Below are 24,081 nucleotides of genomic sequence, written 5' to 3' on the forward strand. Positions count from 1 at the left end.
TTGACTTTTATGTTTTAGAACAAGTTACTCAATCTTTAACTTCCTCAGGATTCTTTTGGATCAAAGGAAAAATGTTATGCATTGCAGGTTCTGAGCCTGGAGGTAGATATGAGAGAAGTTCAAATAAACATTAGTCTCTAGAACTTGAATTAATACCTTAAAGAGTGCTTGACTGGATTCTCTGACTTCTGACGGAGACCTGAGACAGGTTTAGTTTCAGACCTCCAATGCATAAACAATACTGGTTGCATTTTTGCAGACCAGGTGGACTGTCTGGTTCAATGTCCTACTCAGGCGGTAGCCCATGGAAGATTCTGTGGGAAGAGCGTTAGGTGATGTTATGGAATGGTGATACTTCCCCAGGACTCTCTGGGACTCAGTGATTTTCTGGCCAGGAGGTGGTATCTTTGTGTATAAATAGTGTTAGTGGCTCTTGCTTCTGTAGGTTTGTCTAATGATTTTTGAACCCCTGTAAATTTTTGGCGTCCTTAGCTTCCCGTAGGAAGAAGGCATCCACAGTTTAATTATGTGTTATGAGAAAAACTACCTGCTTTTATTCATTTTAATCTGCCTACCTTATGACTTTATTTAGTTTTTCCTGTCTTGTATCATGAGAGGTAATTGTTCCCTATTCTCTTTCTCCTTGAAGCTCATGATTTTATAGATATTTTTCGTATTTCCTTTCAGTTGTCCTTTTTCCGAGCTGAAGAGTCCTTATTTGTTTAGTCATTCCTCAATATATAAGCTGTTTCATACCTTTGATCATCTCTACAGCATTTCTCTGTACTTTTTCCAGTTCTACTGTATGCTTTCTGAGAAGGGAGGAGGGACAGGGTTTAGAAATATCCTCAGTATGCAAGAGATGGATGCAATTTTGGTTTATATGGTAGCATAGTAGTGTTCTTGGTTTTGTTGCCTATGCCTTCCCTAACAATTCCTAACATTGAGTTTGCTTTTTGAGAGTATTTTAGTGATGTTTTCATAGAAAAATTATTATAGCTGTAAGGTCTCCTTCCTGAATAGAAATAACAAGTTCAAAGTCCATCGATGTGTAAAACTAGGATTGTGTTTCCCTGGGTACATGTCTTTGTAGTTACTAAATCGAATGTCATCTACCAATTTAATGTCTGATCATTCAGTAATGTGATGGTTTTTTTCACGCTTCTCAGTAACTTTCAGTTTTTTAGCGACAGACTTCTTTTTACTTCACTTTTTTTTTTTTTTCTCCTCGTATCACTTATGTTTTGAACAGCAGAGACCATAGCACAGATTCTTGTGGGACCCCAGTGGTAATTTTCTTTCTATTGTGGAAAATGTCCATTTATTCTAGCTCTGGTTTCATGTATTTTAACTAGTTATGAAATCCATGAGAAGTAAGCCCTTTATCTCATTTTATTAGAAGCATTTTGAATGAACTTGCCAAATTTTCTCAACTGAGAAACTGCTGGTGTGAAAATGTTACTCTAGGCAAATGGACAAATTATTGTTAGTTTGAAACAGAGGTATTGATCATAATCTTTCAGTAGTAGTGATGAGGAAGTAATGAGGCTCTTTACTAAGCACTAACATGACTTTGATGGAGCTTTTGAATGCTTTTCAGCTTTATATCTGGTGCAGTTAATGCTTTTTTCAAGGGCTGGTCTGCAGTAACCCCAGCTATCTTCCAGAGGGTGCATTGCAATCCCAGCATAGTTCGTTGTGTTTTTCAGCTGTCATGACCTGGTGTTACTGGGGAGGGTAACAGAGACTCCAGCTGCTTCTCACAAGAGAGAAGTCCAATGAGCTTTAACATCAGAATGGATGGTGGAGTCTGTATCCATGCAGTGGAAGGAGCAGATACTAGCCTTGGGATGGGAGCTGAGTCCAGGTGACAGCAACTTGCTGATAACCCATGTGGTGAGCTGGTGGGATTGGAGGGGAGACAGCTGGGGATCGTTTCAAAGATTCCTTGTGCCTTGTTGTGTCCTCCTTAAAAGGAGGACACGCTTTAAGTTATGCTTTTTATGGCATCCTGTGCCCAGCTGGGGACAGTGCTGGGAAGCCACCTGCGCACTCCCAGCCGTGGATCTGGAGCTGAGCAGCTGTGGGTAAAACCACAGCAGCAGGAGATTGGGACCCCATTGCTGGGACAGAAGGGAGAAGGCTGGTTCAGAGGAGGGAAGCAGCTCTCCCAAGGTTAACCACAAAGTCAGATTTGGACCTATACATCTTGGGTTTCAAGGTCTGAGTACTGTCAGCACATTACCGTTGTCACTTTTCCAAGCACTGGTGAGAAGAAAAGTACTGAAAGACGGAGAATCTTGTAGCAAAAGGGAGCAGAGAGTGGGAGTCATTTATCCAGTGTTGCACTGGGGTACAATGGAAGCAAAGGACTGAGGAAGCATGGGTGGGATCCCTTGAACAGAGAAGTCTAGAGAAAGCTACCTACAGCCAATGGCCCATAAGAAAGAAAGTGGTAGTGGAGCTCCAAGCAGCAGGAGGCTCAGAGGATGCAGGTAGAGATGCTAACAGCTGAACTCCTTTCTCCTTTTCCACTGGGTTGTCTTACTCCTCTCTTGCTGAGGAGCTGAGTACGGAGAGTGAACCTTTAGCGTTTAGAGTCCTTGTCCTCAATTTGCTTTGAAAGGGATGCATGAGGTTCTTTTTGAGAGAGTATGTAGGGCTGGCAATTGCTTCTGATTTTGTTTGAAACATCCTTCTACATATTTTAAGAGTTTGCTGTGATGATGAAGCTTGTGGGGGAAGGTGTGACACATTCAAGGGAAGCCGTGACATGTTCAAAGAATCTGGGTTGTAAGTTTTGATAGGATCCTGAAGCAAGGACATTGCAGTTAACTCCATTGCCAAAACCATGACCTACATTCTGAATTGTAGCATGAGACATAAAAGATACTTGGTATCTTTTACATCCCAGTTACTTATGACCTGCATAGGAAATATGAGGGAAGTCTGTCGTGGGAATCTAAAGGAAATATTTGGAAAGAGTGGCTGAGAAGCATGACAGAGATCAGAAATTTGGGAAGCTCGGGCATTGAGGCTTGAAGGTTTTATTAGCCAGTGTCAGGATTCAGTGGGTCATATGGCATCCTGTCTTGTGAGCATAGGAGTTGCTGGGCTGTTGTAACCTCTTCAGGACACCTTGTGGTCCTGTCAGTCTGCCACCTGCTCTCTGCAAAGCCCCTCGGCCTTTTGTAGAAGTGTGTTGGTGCTGCCTTCTTGCCGAGGCTTACAAACTTCAAAGCAAACCAGTGAGCTCCTGTTGGTACTTATCATGTTGCAGGCCACAGCTGAACTCCCGCTGCATAAGCCTGGGTTGTAAGAGCTCCTGCTTCTTTGCAGGACGCCTTTTCTCCTCTGGGAAAGGCTTGCATTACTCTGATAATGAAAGAAATGAGCCCATCTTCAGTCCCTGCAGGTCTTTGGGATTGTGACTGTATGGAGTCAATATGTGCCCTAGTTCCAACCTCACCCTACCAGTCCTTTATCCTCTTTGTGGAAACTGTACTGCATTTCTGTCTTCTATTCCAGTATCACTGCAGCATGTGTGTGCTTGGTGTAAGCCTTGTGTTAGCATATTAACAAAATCTCTACAAATCCAAATAAATAATGCTCTCATTAGTGATGGGAATCCTTAGCTGTTTTCCTGCTGCAACTCTGCCTCTCGTCAATGCTAATCAGCCACAGACATTCAGTTTAGAGTTTTTCTTCTGTTTTCCTTTTTTCTCCTCAGGCATGGTGTTATGGCTAGTAATACAGTCCCAGCCTAGAATTCAAGAAACTCCTTAGCAAGAGAGCACTTGGCACATGGCGCCTCTAGCAAGTGTTGTGCGTGCTGGACCCACTTAATACAAATTCATAGCTGGCTAACTATTAAGGGATTTTTAGGAAGCCACGGTGCCTTGTAACTAGGAGTCCTTATATAGAGAGTGGTGAAAGCGTGATGGCTCTTTTTTTCTCAGGGCTTCAGAGAATCATCGTTTTGCCTGGGAAGGAGAAGTGGAGAACGGTGTCCACAAGAAGGTGACACGGAGTCCGCTGGCACATCCCAACTATCAGGTCCATTTTGCTGTGCAGCAGCATCAGCAGCATCAACTTCAGTCACGACAGCTGTTGGAGCAAAGCCAAGCCCAGCACCAGGTAACTTAAGGAAAAATCCTGCCTGGAATGTAGCACTGTTGACTGAGTCTTAGACGTGCAGAACCAACCCTGAGCCAGCACATATGGCACAGCTTTTTCTGAAGAAAGTAGCTCTGCAAGCAGGTTGCAACAAAACTAATATTACTGCAGTGATTTTGATAGCGTTTTGATGCTGTAGTTTCCAATGGCTTCTTCCACTGCATTGGCATCCTTCGCTATTTGGCTATGCTGCTGCTTGCTTTTCTGCACCAGTTCAGGACATTCCCTCATAGTGCCTCACACAGCCTTCGAACTGTCTACAGTCTCCACAGTTCTTTGTCACTTAATCTTGTCTCTGATCATATGTTCCTGTTTTGACTTGAGGAGTTCTTCAGTAGGGCTTCAAGCTGGGTCACTGTTGTATTTCAGTGTTTCTAGACGTAGGGTCTCGAAATTGTGTTGGCAACTGTGTCCTCTGTGGCAAACAGACCCCATCAAAGCTTCATCTTGACTAAATTCTCCTCCTCCTGGATGTTGTCTCACATGATGCAGTTATCAAAAGAGCAGTATGTTAAAAAGACTCAAAAATTATTTAGGAGAGTCTTCATTCTTTTGAAGAAATGTATTCATTTATTTTAAGAGCCTTCAGTGTGCAGGAGGCATGGCCACTGACCCTGATGCCAGATTCAAGTTTTCTTTGCAATCTTGAAAATCTTTTCCAGGCCTCCTATACATTTTGTTATTACTATATTTAATGTCTTCCTTCACTGCTTTGCCCGGAACTGTCTGACAGATATGTGACTCCTTTGTTACAATTGCAAGGAGAAAAGATGAGCTAAGTGTCCAAGAGCTAGAGGAAATATGAAAAAGCATTTGTATTATGATGTTCTGGATGACACCTAGATGCCAAAGATGGACTGCTGTATCTGGAACAGCATTTCCATCCTGCTTGGGGAATCTCTCAAGGTTACAATGAGTGCATTGATGCTCTCTTTCTTTGTTATTATGGAGAGAGGGGTGTGTTCTTTCTTGTGAGTGATGTCCAAAGGCTTTGCTGCTAAAGGGAAGGAAGTCTTTGGGTGAACGAACCTTCATTCAGAAACAAACTTCACACAGACCAATGGAGATTGGTCTGTATTAGGAAGGAGCTGTTTGCTGGGCTGACTGGCAAGACAGGACTCCAACAAAACCATGAACAGAGCTGACATGCAGAGATCTGAACACCCACTCTCCCTCATGTGAAGCAGATGAGTCACTAGTCACGGTTCTTGAGAATAGGTTATAGGCAAATTGCCCTCATCCTTTCCTGGGAGCATCTTGAAGGAGAGGCGCTTCTGCCTTTGCTCCTTGCACTCCTCCTTTCAAGGCCCTCACTTAGCCATGCAGTTTCCATCCCCAAATTCCCTCACCGCCAGTCGTCTTGCTCCCCCTCTGAGCAGGAGGTCTTCCTTTCATCTCCATCCATAGGGCTCTGGGTGGGCAGCTGCGGCTGCTCCTGCGCTCAAGGAAGGGCTGTAGGCTGGCTTGTGCCTGCGAGGAGGCTGGAGCTGGCCATGGGGCCTGGCTGAGCCCTCTGCTAATTGCTGACATGGAGCTGTTGTTATTCTTGGCCTGGGGCAGAGCCATTACTCAGGAGTTTCTGTTAAAGTGATTCTTTGTTAAACCTCCTCTCACCCCCACAACGTCCCCCTCCTTTCTCTCCCTCCCTTCTCCTCCTGAGCCAAGCAGTTTGGAGTTGCAGTACTGAGGCAGTTGCCATGCCGCCGGGCTCAGGCTGCACTGCTGAACATGGGGGCTTTCAGACTTTCTGTGGTGAAAACTACATCTTAATAAAATGATTGTCTCTTGGACACTTCCTCTCCCACGAAGTTGTATGGAGCCAGCCAGACTTCCCCTTCCAGTCACAGTTGCACCAATCCTTTGATGCCCCTCCCGGTCACTGCTCTACTTTCATCTGTCTATCTCCTGCTCTCTCTCTAACCTCCTGTCACTGACCTCTTCCTTCTGCTAGTTAGCTTCTCAAACTTCAGTCCTTTGACTTGGCCTTTCCAAGAGCTGCCTTCTCTTTTCTGCTACTTACACACTCCTGCCCTACATCTCCTTCCTACTCGCGCTGCTTTGACTTCCATCTCACCTCTTCCTGCTGGCCGTCATTTGTCCTCTCTTTTTCCCCACAGTTTATATAGCTTATCCTAGACTGCATTGCTTTACCACATTTTCTACTCAGTGTTACCTAAGCCAACCATCTCCTGTTGCCTGCTCTTTCCCTTCTGTTCCTTCTCACATATCAAGATCTACTCCATCTTTTGTTGTATTGCCTGCTACATTGAAGTTCCTCAGACTCCTCTCAATAGAAGAAATACGTCTCCAAACTAGAAGGCCTATCACTTAAAAGAGTCTAATGATCTCTGTACTTTGGGGAATGCATGAAGGATACCTCCAAGCCTGTTTCATCTGATTGTTCAAGTTCTTGTTACAGTTGGAAGGCATTTGTCAGTAGTTGAAGTGCATTTATTAATATATCTCAAGACACACCCCAAGTATGGCCTGACCAAACAACGTGACTAGATGCCAATCTTTCCTTCTCTTTGTGACAGATGGACTAGTCAGATGTATATGGATAGCATGTGAACAAGTAACAGAAGCACCATGATTAGTAATACAGGCAAACACTTCTGCTTGTACATTAACCAGTTCATATATTGGAGATGAGATGGATGTCTTGGAAAGCATGGAAGTTCCTAGTGAAGTATTTGTGTAGTAGGAATATCCCTATCTGCCAATGGAGTGAATATATCTTATCATGAAGGCTTATTGTGTACTTCTTTGTGGCAGCACCCACTCTTGGTTGAGCACTTTCCAGACACTTAAGAAAGATGGTTTCTTCTCCAGGCATTTAATAAGTTTGCAGAGTAGCAAATACTGTGTAGGTGGAGGAAGAGGAATAATAACCAACAATTTTCACTCATTGTGTGTAGAATATGTTCATGCGGTGTAGTATGGTGGAAATAGATCTTTGATGCCAGAACAGGTACTTCATTCTGTGGATAAAGAGAAAAACCCCAAACTGACCGGATGAGAATCTAACAAAAAAAATAGATGCAGTGATAGGGCCCCAGGAACAGAGACAATACAGAGCCTGAGAAAAGAGAAAAAAAAAATAGATAAGGGCAGAGTTTGAAAGTGGAGACAAAGAGCTTAAATCTGATACCAACAAAATCAAGGAACAAGAATTACAAAATCAAGGAACAAGAATTACAAAATCAAACCAAAAGTCCAGAAAAACAGGCTTTTAACAGTATTTTTGATGTTTAAAGGAGACTTCATGTGACACATTATGACCTAGATGTTAGTATCACTGCTGCAGTTGGCAAGGCAGTTAATATACTATCATTGTTTATTCTCTAATTGTTTCCTGTACTGGAAAGATGCCATTAGCTGTTAGGGAGGTTCCTCCTTCTCTATGTGGCTAGCATCTACTGGGTTTAGAATATTATGCCAAACATTTCACATGGGAAAAAAAGCTAAATTAAAACAAGAAAAGTACAGTTGTTTAGCGGAATGATCCTCATCAGTCCTGCTTATATCAAAAAAGCTCATGTTACACAAGACATAAATCATGTTAATGAGTTTTGTGGTCATTTATGATCCCATTTTCAATCAGAAGTTTAAGTAGATTTTATGCTATAAAACATTGGGCTAAGTTAATCTTAAATAATTCTCCTCTCAATCATTTAAAAATGGTATGTTCTCTGAAATATTCCTCATTTTATGAAGTTCAGCAATTTTTTTTTCTTTTAATATATGCAACTCTCTTCTGAATTCTCTACAGTTTATTTACATGTGACTGGGAATGTTGAATATTCAGGATAATATTCCTAGAACTACATTATTCCTGCCTGAGGACACAAGATCTCTTTGAATGCAGCCTTAAACATCATTAAACTGTTTTCTAAACTATTATATATTGGACTGCTGTCAGATTTGCAGTCTCTCTTCCCCTTCGGTCTCCTGTTCATTCTTGTTTTGCAGCTTTCTCCCTCAGATTGTTTTCTCACTAAATGTTCTAACTGCCATTTTTCCTGTTTGAGTCTTGTGATACTGATGAGTCAAAGTCTCGGTCTAAGTAAAGCAGAACAACTGTTCTGAAAGCAGTAGTCTATGCTGATTTATACCAGCTGAAATTTCGTCCCCATGTTTCTGATCCTGTCACTATTCTTAGAATTATGGTAACGCCCAGATGTATTAAGTATCTTTCCAATACAATGATATGGCCCAATCCTTGCCTCAGAGAGCTCCCAGTACCAAAAGAGAGACAAAGGAGAAGGCATCAAGTCAACTTATTTTAATGTATTTATTCTTGTTCTGAAGAATTTACCAAGGAAGACATGCTTCAGGACAGTCTGTGCATGCCATGAATTTGCTCTTCTTTAAATTCCTTGGCCCCGAGATGCTCCTCTTACACTATGGCAGTTAATAGTACATTTTGAGCCTGTTCTTTATCGCCACTTTGTGAATTTTCAACTCAACTGGTTGTTGCATCCAAACTGATTTAATGGAATGCATATTATGTGTTCAAAAGAATCTCCACTAAAAAAATTATATGACTAAAGCCTTTTAATTTTCTGTCTTTGTGCGATGTCATCTGAAATGCAGTTGCTTTTCTAAAGGTGGTGGATTTTATTTTGTTGTTTGCTTTTTTGTTCTTTTTTTAACTGAAATCCTCATTGTTGTTTGTTGCTTACAAACATGTCAGTTTCCAGCACTAGTGATTTGGAGCTAGCTGCACAGATCTTTATGCAATACACTTGTGTGTGCATCTGTCTGTCAGTTGTCTTACACTGCTCAGTGTCTCATTGTTTTCAGACTTGCTGGTGGAATTTAAAGTGAATGACTATGGAATCTCAAAGCTATGTTTCGTATAAATTTCATGAAAATAGAGAGTTGTATGTCTGGAAGGGGGATTCAGCTACTGTTCCCATTAAGGCAAAGACTGCAGCATGAGGCCATTCCTAATTAGACAGCAGCAAATCAACGTAAGAATGCCCCAGACCCGTGAAGGGAGGCATAATTTGAGCCATGCTTTATATTAGATACCGTAAGATTCAGCCCCAAGACAGATTCACAGGAAATGAGCTTCATTACCTCCTCTGGTCACAGAATGAACATGTTTTTGCTTGCAACATTTGTTCCATTACTGTGCTAGGGATGGGTGTTAGATACAGGGATGGTAAGTGCCAGGAACATTCTTTCTGTTTTTGAAGATCATTAATATATCTGCTTTTCTTCAAAGTACTACAGTACCTCCCTGCTTTTAATCATGAGCAGCCTGAGCTCAGCTGCTACTGGCTATTACTCTTAGATGTGCATCATCCTTAATGACAAGCTGTACATGCTGAGATTTTCTAATTAAAACCTACTATTTTTGTACAGGTAACACTTTGTGTATGGTGTTCATGTGTAGATGTAGAAGCAAGGCGAGGTGTGATCTAATGAAGCAGGATCTTCTCTGAGCTCTTGACCTAGCTTTTCGTATTGCTTCTCTCTGTGGCTTAGGGAAAATCACCTCCTCTGTCAGTGCCAACATTCTTCCTGTGCAGGACAGGGTTAATGCTGTCCTACCTCCCCAGACAATTATGCAAGAGAATTAACTCACTAATGCTTTATATGATTTGTAGCTAAAAAGTCTCATAGTGTTCTGAGTATTTTTCAGATTCGTAGCCCTAAGAACTTGCCAGGGAAGCAAATGTCTCCTCAACATCAAGTTAAATCTGCCAGCTTGGGAAGAGGTGTTGGAAGTTTTTTTTACTTGCAGCAGCAGTAGTTGTAGGGTGCTACCTGCTTCAGGACTGCCTCTGTCAGGGTTTGTCTAGGCTTCTGCTCTCCCTAGACCCTGAGTCTTCAGAATCCTAAGTGATGAGGTCTGTCTCCTACTTTTTAGTTGTGCTGAAATCTCTTCCCAACCCTTCCTTTGTGCGGTCAGGCTCTACTCTCCCCAGCTGCCCTCTTTATTTGCATAGTAGCTTCTCCTGGTTTCCTGTCCTGTCCCCGTGGAGTTCACAGCAGGGCAATATGCTTTGTAGCTGAATCCAGAAGCCATGGTCCGTGTCAGCTTCCAGTCTCCCCATCCTTGCTTGGAAGGCAGCCAGAATCTCAGCACAGCGTGTAGACAAAGGCTGTTTTGGAAGTCCGTTACCCCCAAGAAAAACATCTGTGACCTTTCTTTAGGCAGGTCTCAGCCCAGCTTTTGCTGATCAGACTTTGTTAAAGCATCCATGCTTACTGTTTCTTCAGAGTCATGGACCTCCTTGCCAATGCATGTTAACACAGGGGAGGGGTTAAGACTCCTTGTGGACTCCAGGATCTTAGTGATTTTAATAACAAGAACTTACAGGAAATACGTACAGTATCAAAGAGAGCACAATGAAATGTCACCCTGAATAAGAAGGAAGTTCAGTGACTTGAAGATCTTCATCCCAACCCCATGATGTGTCAGACTCTAAGATGCAAGAGACTAAACCAAGTTCTATTTTATTTGTTTTGCCGGGGGAGGTGGGGTGTGACTGCTATTTTCCAGACTTCTGCACTTGTACCAGCTACTTACTCAAAATCGGAAAGCTGCGATCAAGGTAGAGCTTCAGGGAAGGGAGGGGTTAAGAAGGATTGGGAGCTCGAGGGCATCTTGTCAGTGAGCTCTAGTTAGGAAACAGGCCTGTTTTGGCTCCTGCACTTCCTTTTCTCCCTAGAGCTCTGCCTGTCAGAATCGCCTTCCCACACACCGCTGCCCTGCCATTTGCCAGAGAATTGCGGGGGAGAGGGGCTTTTCCTGTCTGTGTGCTGAGACTCAGCCAGCTCTCAAACTGTGGTTTTCTCTGGAGCCCACTCGCTGTGGCTCTGGGTGTTTTTCACCGGAGAAGAAACGGAGGACAAACGCAGTGAAGGGCACTGCTCCCAGGGTCACGCTGAGGTGGCTGGCGAGTGCTCAGCTATTCCCTCCTCTCCTATCGCTGACTTCCAGCTGCCAAACTACACGGTTACAGTATTGCCTCTTTGCCCTGGGAATGTGACTGATTTCGAGGAAAGACAAGGCAGAACTCCCAGCAGGTTGCTCCTTTCTGAAGAGTGTTGAGCAGTTTGCAGAGCTCCTGTAGGGACCCGTTCCCCACTCCCTGCTTTTCCAGTCCGCTGCTCAGTTCTCCAGTGTCTCATAACGTGCAGATTCTTTTGTTGCCTGTGACAAATCTCCAATGTACTTACTCTCCCACCTGCTATAGGAATAGAAATATTTCTATTCCTTGGTATTACTGGGGATTTCCTTTTTGTCAGCTGCTGACCTAAAGTCCCTTTTTCAGAGAAAGAATCGTAGAGCCTGTTATTGCAAGCACCTACAGGGTGAGACTGAAGAACTGGCGTTGTAACATCTTCCCCATAACCTTTTCTTTCCTAGAACTGTGTCTCAATCCTACCTCCCACACAAAGAAAAATTTAGCAGATAAATGCAGAAAATCAGTCAAAGCAATAAAAGCTTTACTTCTTTGTGAATGGGAGCCAACTGCAAGATTAGATTGAGGATAGGTCCTCTCATTTCTTAATCCAGAATAGTATTGTTCTGTGGCAGAAATGAGCTTGTCTGCCTTCATATAGAAACTAGTCCCAGCTTCCAAGGGTATAAAATTCAGCTCTAAAAACTACTTCACTTACTTGACCACTTAACTCTTCTTTTTAAGTGTGGGACTGTCCATGGAACCTTGGGGTTGCCTTCACCGGGCAGTTGTTATGCCTCACAAAAATGTCACCCACCTCCATCAACTCTGTCAGCAACATTCAGAGAGGTAATCACCAATTACTATGGATTTTTGTTTGTTTTGTTTTGGTAAGTTGTGGTGTTTTTTTTTTAACCAGGCTCTCTTTGCCAACTACTCACAATCCAGCACCAGCCATATATCTATGCCAGCTGGCTCTGATGCCCGCAAGACATCAAGTGCCACTTCTAGTATCCAGAAGGCAGCCAGTTTGCACAAAGTGATGCCATCTCAGAGTACGCCTTCGCAGCTGGTTCCAAAGCCTCCAGCAAACCACAGGCAGGCAGTGGTCAGAAAGGCTGCAGCCCAGAGGAATTCCAGGTAAGTCTTATCTCTTCCCATGCACAGCAGGGAGTCAGCACTGGTTCCCCCAAGAAGGAATATCAGAGAAGAACCTGTCTACATGTGACTTTTACATAGATCTTTTCGGCTATGCTGTCCAAGATAAATCTCAGAATAACCTGAGCTGTGTGTACTGAAATAGGGGCGCACTATGTTGCGGTTTCATATTTCACAACGGTAAGGTAGGTAAGACTGTAACATCATACAAACATAGAGAGACAGGAACTGCCAGATTGAATCAGAGAAGTATCTGATCCAGGGTGGGATTCAGTTACCTAAATATAGGTTGCTAGTGATGTTTTAGATGACCAGGGCTATTCCACCTGACCTCCAGCTGCTGCTCCAGATGAGCACAAGTCTTCTGTAGATCTTGTGTCTGCCAGTCCCACGCAGATGTCTCAAACAACTTGAGAGTACCAAGTTATTTGGTACTAGATAATCTATGTTTAGGCACTTGAGTCACTCCCTCCATGTTTAATCTTTGATGGGGACTAGAATCTGGTGGGTCAGAAGAGGCTGCCAAAAAAAGACCAAAAAAATCCTTAAAAAGATAATCTGCCTTGAGCCAAGTTTCCCCATAAATTTAACACACGATGATTGACTTATGCCTTCAAGCATAAGTGTTTATTTCATTTAAGGTGTTTATATTGTGCCTAATGTAACAATAGCTTTCCTCATTATCTGTAGAAATCCTTCTTTTAACTTTTACTAAGCTTTTAGTTATATAGTGCTTGCCATTCTAAGGTAGATGGATTTGGCGTGTGTTATCTTTAAAACCAAACAAAATTCACCACGAGATGTGCTCACTGATTGTTAGTTTTCTTCCTTTCCATTTCTTGGTGTGTCTTCTCTTTTGTGCATTGTGAGAGAATGTGAGCAAGACTTCTGGGTTTTTGTCTTATCCTTGATCTTTCTTGGTAGCTTCCTCAGCTCTGTGTTTATCTCCTCTTCAACAACAGAATTTGCTTTAGACTAAATCCTTCATCAGGTTTTTCCTCATATATCCTCCTCAGACTCGTTTCATCCCTGAATACTGAAGGGCAAAAACTGCATTCATAACTTCCTCCCTTATATGTACTCTACACGCCAGAAGAGTTGTAAAGCTTTCAGAGCAGGTTCCTGTGAGCTTCCCTGATTCTGTGTTCCTTTCCTGTTTAAAGAGAGAAGTTTTAGTAATATCACTGATGAAAGACACATTAGGAAGATGCTAAGGCACTATCAGTGTGTGTGAATCAAATCTGGAACTGCAAGGTGTGTTTAAGGAGCTTGGGCAGAACTGCTTTGGAGAAGCTTGTGTATTTCCTGCCTGTACTGTTGCTAACTTAAGAGGTAGCACGCTGAATTAATCCCTCAAAACTATTCAAAAAGAAAACAAGATAGTAGTAGACTATGTCAGCAAATGGAGATGTGAGCATCAGGCCTGGCAGGTATATGCTGGTGGGTTTGCTATCTGATTTCTTTTATGTTTAGTGGCTCATGTTAGAACAGGTGACAGGCTATGTCAGTGGGTTTCTCTGCTGGCAGCAGGGATGTGTACTTGAAGATGCCGGTGTGCTGTGCTCACTTCTTGGCAGAGGAAATGTTTATCCTTGTGAGACGGAATTGCAGCTCCTTGGACAGACTTTACTTTGCTGCATTTTGTGGTTTCTGCTCTGTGACAGGCAGGAGTGTGGGAAAACCGGAAAAAAGTTCAGCACCAAAAATGCACAGAAGGGGAAAAAAAGCAAAAGATTCCTTCAGAATTTTAGAATACTAATCCAAGTATTGAAGGCTGCAAGGAGCCACTCCGGAAATACTTTCCAAGTTGCCTTTCAGTCTCCAGCACGAGGCTCCAAACCCATTCTTGCCATTCATGGGATCTTGCAGTAACATTTTTTCACTTACATGGAAAACAGCAGTGCCCAGCTATATTTCCAGCATCCTGAAAGCTGATCATTTAAAAACTGCTATGGCTCAGTCTTATTTAATCCATTCATTGTTGTCAGGAAAAGACCAGAAGAGTCTTTTGTCGATGCAAAAAGATGCATCGACAGAGGAGAGTGAACGGAGAGAAGCCTCTGTGTCAATGGAATATAGATTAAAGAAGAAAAAGATATCTTGCATGCTCCAGCCTGTTTTTTACAGTCTGTGGTTATTCTGTACAAAGTACTCTCGGATACTGTGTGTAGTCTGCTTTCAAAAACTCCAGTGGTAGAAACCCCATCATGTGCTATGGAAGACTATTTAAGAATCTAGACAACCTTATTATCAGCAAGTTTCTCCTGATATGCAATCTGAATTTTTTCCTTTGTTTCATCCTGTTGTACCTTGTTCCTCCTTCCTGAACCACCCTAAACACTTTCCCTTGCAAATACTTTCCATCTTTTGAATATCCTTCTACTTCTTGGAGTTTCCTAATGTTGCTTAGACTTGTTCAGGTTTTATTAACCTCAGATAGTAGTTCTACTTGCCAAGTCCTTAATTGTCTTGAATGTACCTGTATTTTCTTCAGTTTGTCAGAGTGTTTGCATTGTGGCACCCAGAATTGTACTTTCCCAGTGTGAGATTATCATATCCTTAGATTGTGACATAGCAAATATCCCTCTCCATATCATCTATGGAGCTCCATGAGACCATTTTATGGGGGTACATAGTTTTGATTAAATGTGCTCGTATAACAATTAGAAATATAGTTTTCGAACAGCTAACAAAACAAGCTCTTCTTTCTTTCTAAGAGTCAGACTGGGTCCTTTCCACTGCTCATGTTGCCCCTACTATTGGCAGGTCTGCGAACCGTGAAGAGACCTGCTGGTAGCCGAGAGCAACATTTTGAGACAGACATCACAGATATAGTATATTTGCAAGCTGTGGAATGAAGCAGATGTCCCTGGAAGCAGCGTTTGGTGGATTGAATCTTCATGTTACAGATGACAGCATGCAAAGTAGAAAAATATATTAGCTCAACTATCAAAACCCAGAGTGAACTAGTACAGGTGGTAGACAGAAAATCTTCCTGCTTTTAGGACTGAGTCACAATAAATACAAGTTTCTATGCTATCATTCCTACAGTAACTTTTCAGAAACCTCTATGACAGCATCAAGTAGAGCAAGGCCTTGAACAGCCTGTGAACAGAACTATCAAAGAAAAGATCTCATGAAAATTCAGCTGTCAATGTTAGACCACTTCCATAGAGAGAGGAAGTGCCAGGTAGAGAAAAGGAGCATAGAGTTCAAGATTTTATCAGGAAGAGAGCAAGCCCAAGGCGATCACTGAGTTTACAAGCAATAGACTGGAATATCACAAACTATTGGGCATGTTGAGCAACACGGCATAATTTCTGGTACTGAACTTCTCTGTAAATGTCATTCTCAACAACTCCATTCAGGAAGGCTGTTGAAACAAATATTCCCTTCAAGTCCTAACACCACAGCACAAAATCTTTCTACCTTATTCTTCTTTTGTATATTTGCTTTGCATGGTGCCAGCAGCAGAAAAGCCAAAGTTCTGCTCTGTTGTAACTAGTACAGAAAAAGGGTACAGGTGATGCATTTCTCCGGGGTTCAGGAAATCCATCCCACAGCGGGATGGAGTCCTGACTGCAATTGGATACGGCAGTAGCCAGCTGTTCTAGGACATGCTTGCCAAGCCTGGCAAATGTGCCAAAAGTAGAATGACAGCCATAGAGCGAGCCCTGTAAAACACTGTGGTTCTGGTTTGTATCTCGTCTTGCCCATGTGTGCTTATTCATAGGCATGCGTGAAGTGTCTTAAGTGAGCTGGGTACGTCACGCATACGAACCGAGTGCCCACTGAAAAGAGTACAGGCAGCAGGAGAGCAAGCATGTAACTGTTACTGGAGCTTCCATTCTACCTACGGAAGGGTGAGCTGAATTTGGCTGTCAGTTGTGCTGCATTAACAAAGTGGACAAGCTGATTATGAGCATGGAGTCTCTATGTAAGAAGCATAAGATCCATCTGGATTCTCAGCTCCCAGAAAGACCATGCAGTATGAACAGCAAAAGAAGACATAAGTACAGATCCAAAATTCTCTCCAAGAGACATTAAACATAGCAACAGGCACCTAATTTGACAACAGCGTTCAGATTATGGCTGACTCAAGTAAGGGGTTGTGTTTTGCAAATGTCATCTCTGCATTCCTCTCCCTTCCTGCATGGACTCCCAATTGATTCACTAAAATTCAACTGAGGTACAATACAGGAGTCCCTCACTGGCCTTTTGGCTGCCAGGAACACCTGGATTACTGGCAACTTGCTGACTTTGAAATCTGAAAGCAAAAGGTTTCAGGCAAAACTATAGAAACTGCACACGTGTGCCTGGGTCTGTTAGTCATCAGGGTATCACATGGGGATTGCAGATTACAGTGCTTTTCTAAGGAAGAGCTCACAGAAATTGTGTAACACTGCAGAACCAAATGAGTGAAGAGAAGGACTCTGGCAGAGAGACAGGAGTGTACACACAGAAGTCTGGAGTGATCAAAATACATTGGATGGCAAAGAAGAAAGGCAAGGAGGAATAAGGGAGGAGAGGACAAATCAGGACTAGATGAATCAACTGTATAGATTTTAAAGACAGAATAGATCATTGCAGCTGTGTAGCTTTGACCCTGCCTTGTGAGTAGACCTATTTTTTGTGTAGGAGGGCATGGTCTCAGTTTGGTAATGAATCTTTATAATAGTTAAAGGAAATGCAGTTGTGCTCCGCAGAATATAGTTTTGCTGTAACTCAAATGCTGAGATAAATGCAGGAGGAATTGCGTAACGTATCTGCTTGAGGACTCTAACTGGGTGACTAGAGATTAAATGCATCCTGTGGATCTCGCTTTCCAAGACAAGTGAAAAATCTTGCCTAAATGAGCTGTGTTGCTGAGACAAGATGCGAGGACTTAACTTTTGAAGGTTGCATGGTTTTTGCCAGCGTATGCATTTCTGTTCTAAGGTTGCTTAATCATTTTACTTCAAATCACTGGAATAAGGTGACCACAGCATTACTAGTTGAGTAGTGCTTTGGTATTCCAGTACCACTCACTATCTCCTTTATCCTCCAGAATTGGCTTTCAAGGCGTGTGGGACAATTAAGTGTTGTAGGCACATCAAAGTCTTGCTGATGGCTTGAGTGTTCATCTGTCCTTGCTCTGCCTTTTTGGAGTCAGTTGCTGTCACTGCCTTTTTCATACCCTGTTCAGGCACAACTTCATAGCTACAGTCCCAGTGAGATTATGTAAAGTAGGAGAATTCTCAATTTTCTGTTAGAGACTTTTATTCTTCCTTGGTATATCCCTTCTTATCTCTGTCTAATTTGATGCTTTTACCTGTTAGGGTGACCTCCACTGAAAGGCAACTGAATGGATTCCAGAACAGCCTTCACAGTGCTGCGTCCTGTGAGCCAGGGACAAATTCCACAGGTGAGTGCCAGTGCTGAGGATCAGGAAAGTGAGGGTGGGCATGCTGGGATGCTTTCATCTTTCTCAAGAACTGGCAGAGAAAAAACTTTCTCAGCAAGAAGAAGAAACACAGCTGCCTACCCTGCATGTAGTGGTTCCTAGGTAACAGCCTGAGTTCAGCTGTGCAGGGAATTTATTCCTCCTGGGATTAAAAAGACTAAACAGAAGGGAGCAAAGGCTGAGTTTCATAGAGTTGGAAAAGGAAGATCCTTAAAAATGTGGCTGGGAAAAAAAACTTGGCTAAAATGGCCCCTCTTTGCTTTAGGCTTTGGCTCAAAGATGCTCTGTTGTTTAAGCTTGGCCTGTAATAAAGGGCCAGGACATTCTTTACATTTTTCTTCGGTCTTGCAGAAAAGCCCCTTAGTTCAGAAAGACATAGTTGAGACTTGTGAATCCGCTGCATAGTGAAGTCAATCAGTAGAGGTAAAAGTTCCCAAAGGAAAATCACTGAGACTTACAGAATCAAGTCTTCATCATTCCCTAGAGGCTAATTAATTCAAACGGGTTTATCTGCTGTTAAGGTCTCAGTAAATGAGGACCCAACCCATTTTTCCTTGATGCAGACCTATCAGCAGGTAGAATGCAGTCTAGATGAACCCGTATTACCCATGGCCCACAGTAATTTACATTGAGGGTGGTGAGGCACTGGAACAGGTTGCCCAGAGAAGTTGTGGATGCCCCATCCCTGGAAGTGTCAAGGCCAGGTTGGATGAGGCTTTGGGAAACCTGGTGTAGTGGAGGATTTCTCTGCCCATGGCAGGGGGTTGGAACTAGATGATCTTTGAGGTCTCTTCCAACCCTAACCATTCTATGATTCTATGGTTCTAATATGTGATGGTGCTGTATTGGAATATATGGACAAATTATGATGTAGAATGCTTTAAAAAATTATGTTTCTGACTTTTGTTTTGCTGTGAAAACACTGAAACATGAGTATCACTGATGAGATGATCTCTGTGTTTTCACATGCTCAAAGAAAAGTTTGCATGGGGGTGAACTCTCCAATTCATCTCTTGGATATTTAGCTCTGAAACTTAAAGATGACATTTGTGTTATTAATGTCAGTGGTTTTATTGCTGATCCTCTAGCACAAACATTCAGCTAATGCACTTATCTTACAGTTCTAAACTGCCTCCCACGCTTTATCACCTGCCAAAAACTCCAGTTATCCTACCAGAAATGTTATAGGGTGAATAGCCATAGTCAATAAAAGGACCCTACAGCACACTGAAACGTGACTTTGTAGGCATGGAATATAATGAGATTATAAAAATAAATAAAATTATGTCAACACGGTAGTATATGTATAGTTGAGACAAAAGTTCTGGTCTACTGTGTAGTTGAAGTTGAATTTTTAGTACAGTATATAAAGCAAGCTTACACATAAATTTACAAATAATGTAAAAATGGAGTTCTCAATATATTGACCAAACTGGTTTACCTGAGTGGACTGAAATGAACGTGTTTGTGCACTGAATTCTGCCTTCTTTTTCCACGGTTTTAAGAGAACTCTCACATCTTCTCTGGATACTGGTTGTTGTTATGTGGGTCCATGATAACTGTAGGTAGCCTTTTTCTATCCTTCCTGCTTCTTGAATATTTATGCAGAGCACGTGTATTGGATTATTGATAAGATTAATGATGGAAGGCAACAGCCAGAGCTGCAGGAGGAAAACAGGCTAAATAACTACAAAATTCAGAGTAGTCACCCTCTCTGGGAACACTTGTAATCCAGTGAGAACTGAGAACTTCAGCTCATGTTCCCTTCTGTAGGACTAGGCTAGCTGCACTGTACTAAACTTACCCTCGCTGAAGCTGAAACAAAGGGTTTTATTTAGCCTGTCATTTAGCTAAGAGTGTGAGGGCTTAGACAGAACCCTCGTTTGGCTAGGGACAGGCTAGCAGGACCTTGGTGGGTGGGTCACTCAAAGCTTCCTGTCACTAGAAGAGGTATATAGGTCCAAGAGCAGTGCTAAATATTGCAGTGATTGAACCTAACTAGAGCAAAATATTTGTTCTTGGAAACTGGGAAATTATATTTTCTTCAGCTTTGCACCAGCCACTGGTATGCGTCAGAGGCTGCTGTGCCCAGTCTGTGTGTCTCAGAAACTACTCTGGTCTTTCCTGCAGGAACAGCTGTTTTTCTTCTTCACTCTGTCCATTGATTGCTTACACTAGGGCCCTGATTTCCCTCATCAGCAGCTTATTTGGGGTACTGTTTCACAATGTGTTTAGTATCCTAGATACCAACTGGAGGGGTTGGAGACACGCGTCAATAAAGCAGATTACAGAATAAACTGGAAGCATTTAAAGCATAGAAGGCTATGAAAAGTTGCAGAGGATAAAAGAGGAACCAGGCAGAAACTCTGCATAAACACACACACATACATTCAAAATGTCTGAGAAGCTTGAATAGGCCCTTCTCCTCTAAAAGCTATTGAGGATAGCTATGGGGCTCTGCAGAGCAGCATCATAAAGTGTCACAAACAATGTAACCAAAAGGTAAGGATGATGCTCAATGGAAGAGAGGAGTCAGGACAGTATGGAGACTTTTACTCAGATTGTCCAGAAAACAGTTCACTGGTGGTCAGTACTGCAATTGTAGGAGAATACCAGTTGTAGATACTGTTGGGCAGTGGGCCTGAGCTCTTGAGAACAGATCTCTTGAGATGAAATAAAAGGGAGAATAAACGTCAGCATTTTCTGCAAAGCAGCTCAAGATTCTGAAATAAGCCATCACTACAATGGAAAGTGTGGCAGCCTCTCATCCCTGCGGCCTCAACCTCATTTCATGGAGAGGCAGAAGTTGCGTGTGAGCTGTGTGCCACTGGCATAATGAGAGGGAAGGCAAAGGTTCTCATGAGTATCTAGACAAGAAGCTAAATCTGCAAGCTATCATTTGGGGGTTATTTGTAGTGTCTGAAAAGACCATTTCCTATCAAAATTCCTGAAAGTTTAACAAGATTTATTCTATTAAAGAAATACTAAGAATTACTACCTCTAGGGAAAATTCAAAATGCTTCTGACCTGATTTTTCACTGAACACCCAGCCACTAGTGGGTTGTCAGTCACTCTGAAAATACAGCCATTATCACGTTGCTTTTTTTGTTACTTTGAGGGTCCCTCAGCATTACACTGATTGTTTCCTGCTTCATGGAGTTTAACAATTCAGTTAGTATTAGTGCAATAGGATGACTGTGAACTAAAAAAAATCAATTACTTTTCCAAGTTGTCGTCTTGTCTTCTTGTATACTGACACAAAAAGAAGGCCTACAGACGGTAGAAGAAACAAGGACAGGTAGCCTGGGAAGAATACAGAGCAATTGTCCAAGCAACCAGAGATCAGGTTAGGAAAGCTAAAGCCCTGATAAGTAAATCTGGCCCGGGACATCATAGGGCAACAAGAAAAAACTTCTATAGATATGTCAGTGATTAAAAGAGATCTAGGGAAATGTAGGCCCTCTCCGGAAGGAAACGGGGAACCTGGCTACCTGGTATATGGAGAAGGCTGAGGTTCTCAATGACTTCTTTGCCTCAGTCTTCACTGGCAAGAGCTCCAACTGCACAACCCAAGTCACAGAAGGCAAAGCAGGGACTGGGAGAATGAAGAACTGCCCATTGTAGGAGGAAGATCAGGTTCGAGACCATCTAAAGAACCTGAAGGTGGACAAGTCCATGGGACCTGATGAGGTGCATCCGCGGATCCTGAGGGAACTGGCAGATGACGTTGCTAAGCACTATCCATCACATTCAGAAGTCGTGTCAGTCTGGTGAAGTTCCCCAATGACTGAAAGGGGAACATAACACCCATTTTTAAAAGGGCAAAAAAGAAGACCATGAACAACAGGCCAGTCAGTCTCACCTCTGTGCCTGGCAAGATCATGGAGACGATCCTCCTGGTGACTATGCTAAGGCACATTAGAAAATAAGGAGGTGATTGGTGCCAGCCAACATGGCTTCACTAAGGGCAAATCCTGCCTGACTATCTGGTGCCTTCTATGATGAGGTTACAGCATTGGGGATAGGGGAAGAGAAACTGACATCGTCTACCTGGACTTATCCAAAGCATTTGATACTGTTCCACACGACATCCTTGTCTCTAAACTGGAAAGAACTGGTTTTTGATGGATGGACCACTGAGTGGATAAGGAATTGGCTGGATGGTTCGCACTCAAAGAGTTGTGATCAATGATTCAATGTCCAAGTGGAGGCCAGTGACGAGTGGTGTTCCTCAGGGGTCAGCACTGGGGCCAGTGCTATTTAACATCTTTGTGGGTGACATGGACAGTGGGATTGAGTGCACCCTCAGCAAGTTTGCAGATGGACACCAAGTTGGTGGTGTTGTGGACACGCTGGAGGGAAGGGATGCCAGCAGGTCGAGGGAGGTGATTCTGCCCCTTTACTCTGCTCTCCTGAGACCCCACCTGAATACTGCGTTCAGCTCTGGAGTCCCCAACACAAGAAGACATGGAACTGCTGGAGTGGGTCCAGAGGAGGGCCACCAAGATGATCGAGGGCTGGAGCACCTCTGCTATGACGACAGGCTGAGAGAGTTGGGGCTGTTCAGCCTGGAGAAGAGAAGGCTCCGGGGGTGATCTTATAGCAGCCTTCCAGTACTTAAAGGGGGCCTACAGGAAAGCTGGAGAGGGACTTTTTACAAGGGCATGTAGTGATAGGCCAAGGGGCAATGGCTTTAAACTGAAAGAGGGCAGATTTAGATTAGATCTAAGGAAGAAATTTTTCACTCAGAGGGTGGTGAGGCACTGGAACAGGTTGCCCAGAGAAGTTGTAGATGCCCCATCCCTGGAAGTGTTCAAGGCCAGGTTGGATGAGGCTTTGGGCAACCTTGCGTAGTGGAGTGTTTCCCTGCCCATGGCAGGGGGCTTGGAACTAGATGATCTTTGAGGTCCCTTCCAACCCTAACCCATTCTATGATTCATAATACAGCTTGCTGAGCAGTAGCTAAGCTAAGTAGTCTGGTGGGTTGTTCGTTTCCAGGTTGTCTTTATGAGGCTGTGTTTGATATGGCGAGTTCAGATGACAAAGGAAAGAACTACAGGCTGGTCATTTTTTTTACTTTATATATTAACAATGTAGGTGTATGAGACATTTTGCCGTTATTTCGCTGTTTTATTTTCTGTTCCTCTCTAGTGGCATTAGCTTGAATAGTGCATGAGTTCTTTTCTCAAGAAAATGAAGTTCTTGGTGAAAAAGGTGTCATTTTTCCACCAGAATTTAGCTTTTGAATACCTGGTAAGAAACATCACGGAAGTTCTGTAGATATGGTGGAAGACCTCATAGTTAGAATCTATTGTATTTATTGTTCTTCCTTTTTGAAAAAGCTAACACAAAACAGGTTTTAGGGAGAATAGAGGATGAAAGGCACTTTATGAAATAAACAGCATAGTCCCAGGCACCTTCTCTGTTCCTCTTGTCTGCAGGACCCTCAAGACAGGAACAATCTGAAAGTATAGTTAACCCCTCAGTGCAATTGTGGAGTGGATGCATAAGGTGATGACCCCAGATGATTTCATTTGGTTTGGATTGATTTGTAAAGGTAACAGCAACAATGAGTGAAATCTGTCTTTATGCTTCTCTCTTTTGTTTGCTGCCAACCTTCTTGAGAGTTTGTGAAATTTTTATTTTAAAAGCTTCAGAAGACAGAATGCCCTCTGGGGTTCTGTTTTGCTATGGCAAAAATATAATATGCTAATAACTATATAATTACAAACAAATACAAATCGTGATTAAAACTGGGCAAGACTGATGCCTGGCTCCAGACTTGACAGGACTTTCACCTTTTCATACTCAGACTGATTAACAGTAATGCAGTTTTATTGTGCTAATGTTTATTTTACTAGTGTCCACATGGCTTTTTCACTACGTGTGCTGGGAGAAGAAAAAAGCATTAGCATTACTGATTAGGAGAGGTAAAAGTTAGTAATAAGCTGAGTGTGACAGCAGTGAAGACCACTAATTCATGCAAAGTCTCAGATCTCTACCTAGTCTAGTTTAAAGCATGAGTCCAAAACTAATTTATTTGTGTTCTAGTTATCTTGAGAATACTTCATACAAAAGGTGAATATCAAAACTCAATCTGAAGCTAAGGAGGAAACTTCTTGAGCTAGGTGGTATAGACTTGATTTTGTTCCCTGTGATTCCCAGGTCTGTGTCCTGAGCTTAGTTGCAGGATAATGCATAGTTGTCTGTTTACTTGGGACATTCACCTGCCCCACATATCTGCGTGAATACCAAGTCCTGAAGGTATGCAACTCTGAAATTAAATGTATCATCATATGTAAGGGCTTAAAAACTGGATTCTGAACTGGCAAGAGACTAGTTGAAGAATATGGGGATTAATAAAATGGTTTGGATCTAATC

At 42.6% G+C, this 24,081-nt stretch overlaps 1 protein-coding gene across 1 annotated transcript in view; it reads left to right on the plus strand.

Moving 5' to 3' along the window:
* TTLL5 (tubulin tyrosine ligase like 5) overlaps positions 1-24,081 on the plus strand; it is a 148,163-nt gene that overhangs the window by 118,441 nt on the left and 5,641 nt on the right. Inside the window, 4 exon segments of the mRNA XM_086614127.1 lie at positions 3,960-4,137; positions 12,019-12,239; positions 17,576-17,661; positions 23,142-23,211. Coding sequence (XP_086470253.1) covers positions 3,960-4,137; positions 12,019-12,239; positions 17,576-17,661; positions 23,142-23,211 — 555 coding nt within the window.

Source organism: Tauraco erythrolophus, chromosome 6 (assembly GCF_009769465.1).
Source record: "Tauraco erythrolophus isolate bTauEry1 chromosome 6, bTauEry1.pri, whole genome shotgun sequence".
NCBI classification, from domain to species: Eukaryota; Metazoa; Chordata; class Aves; order Musophagiformes; family Musophagidae; genus Tauraco; species Tauraco erythrolophus.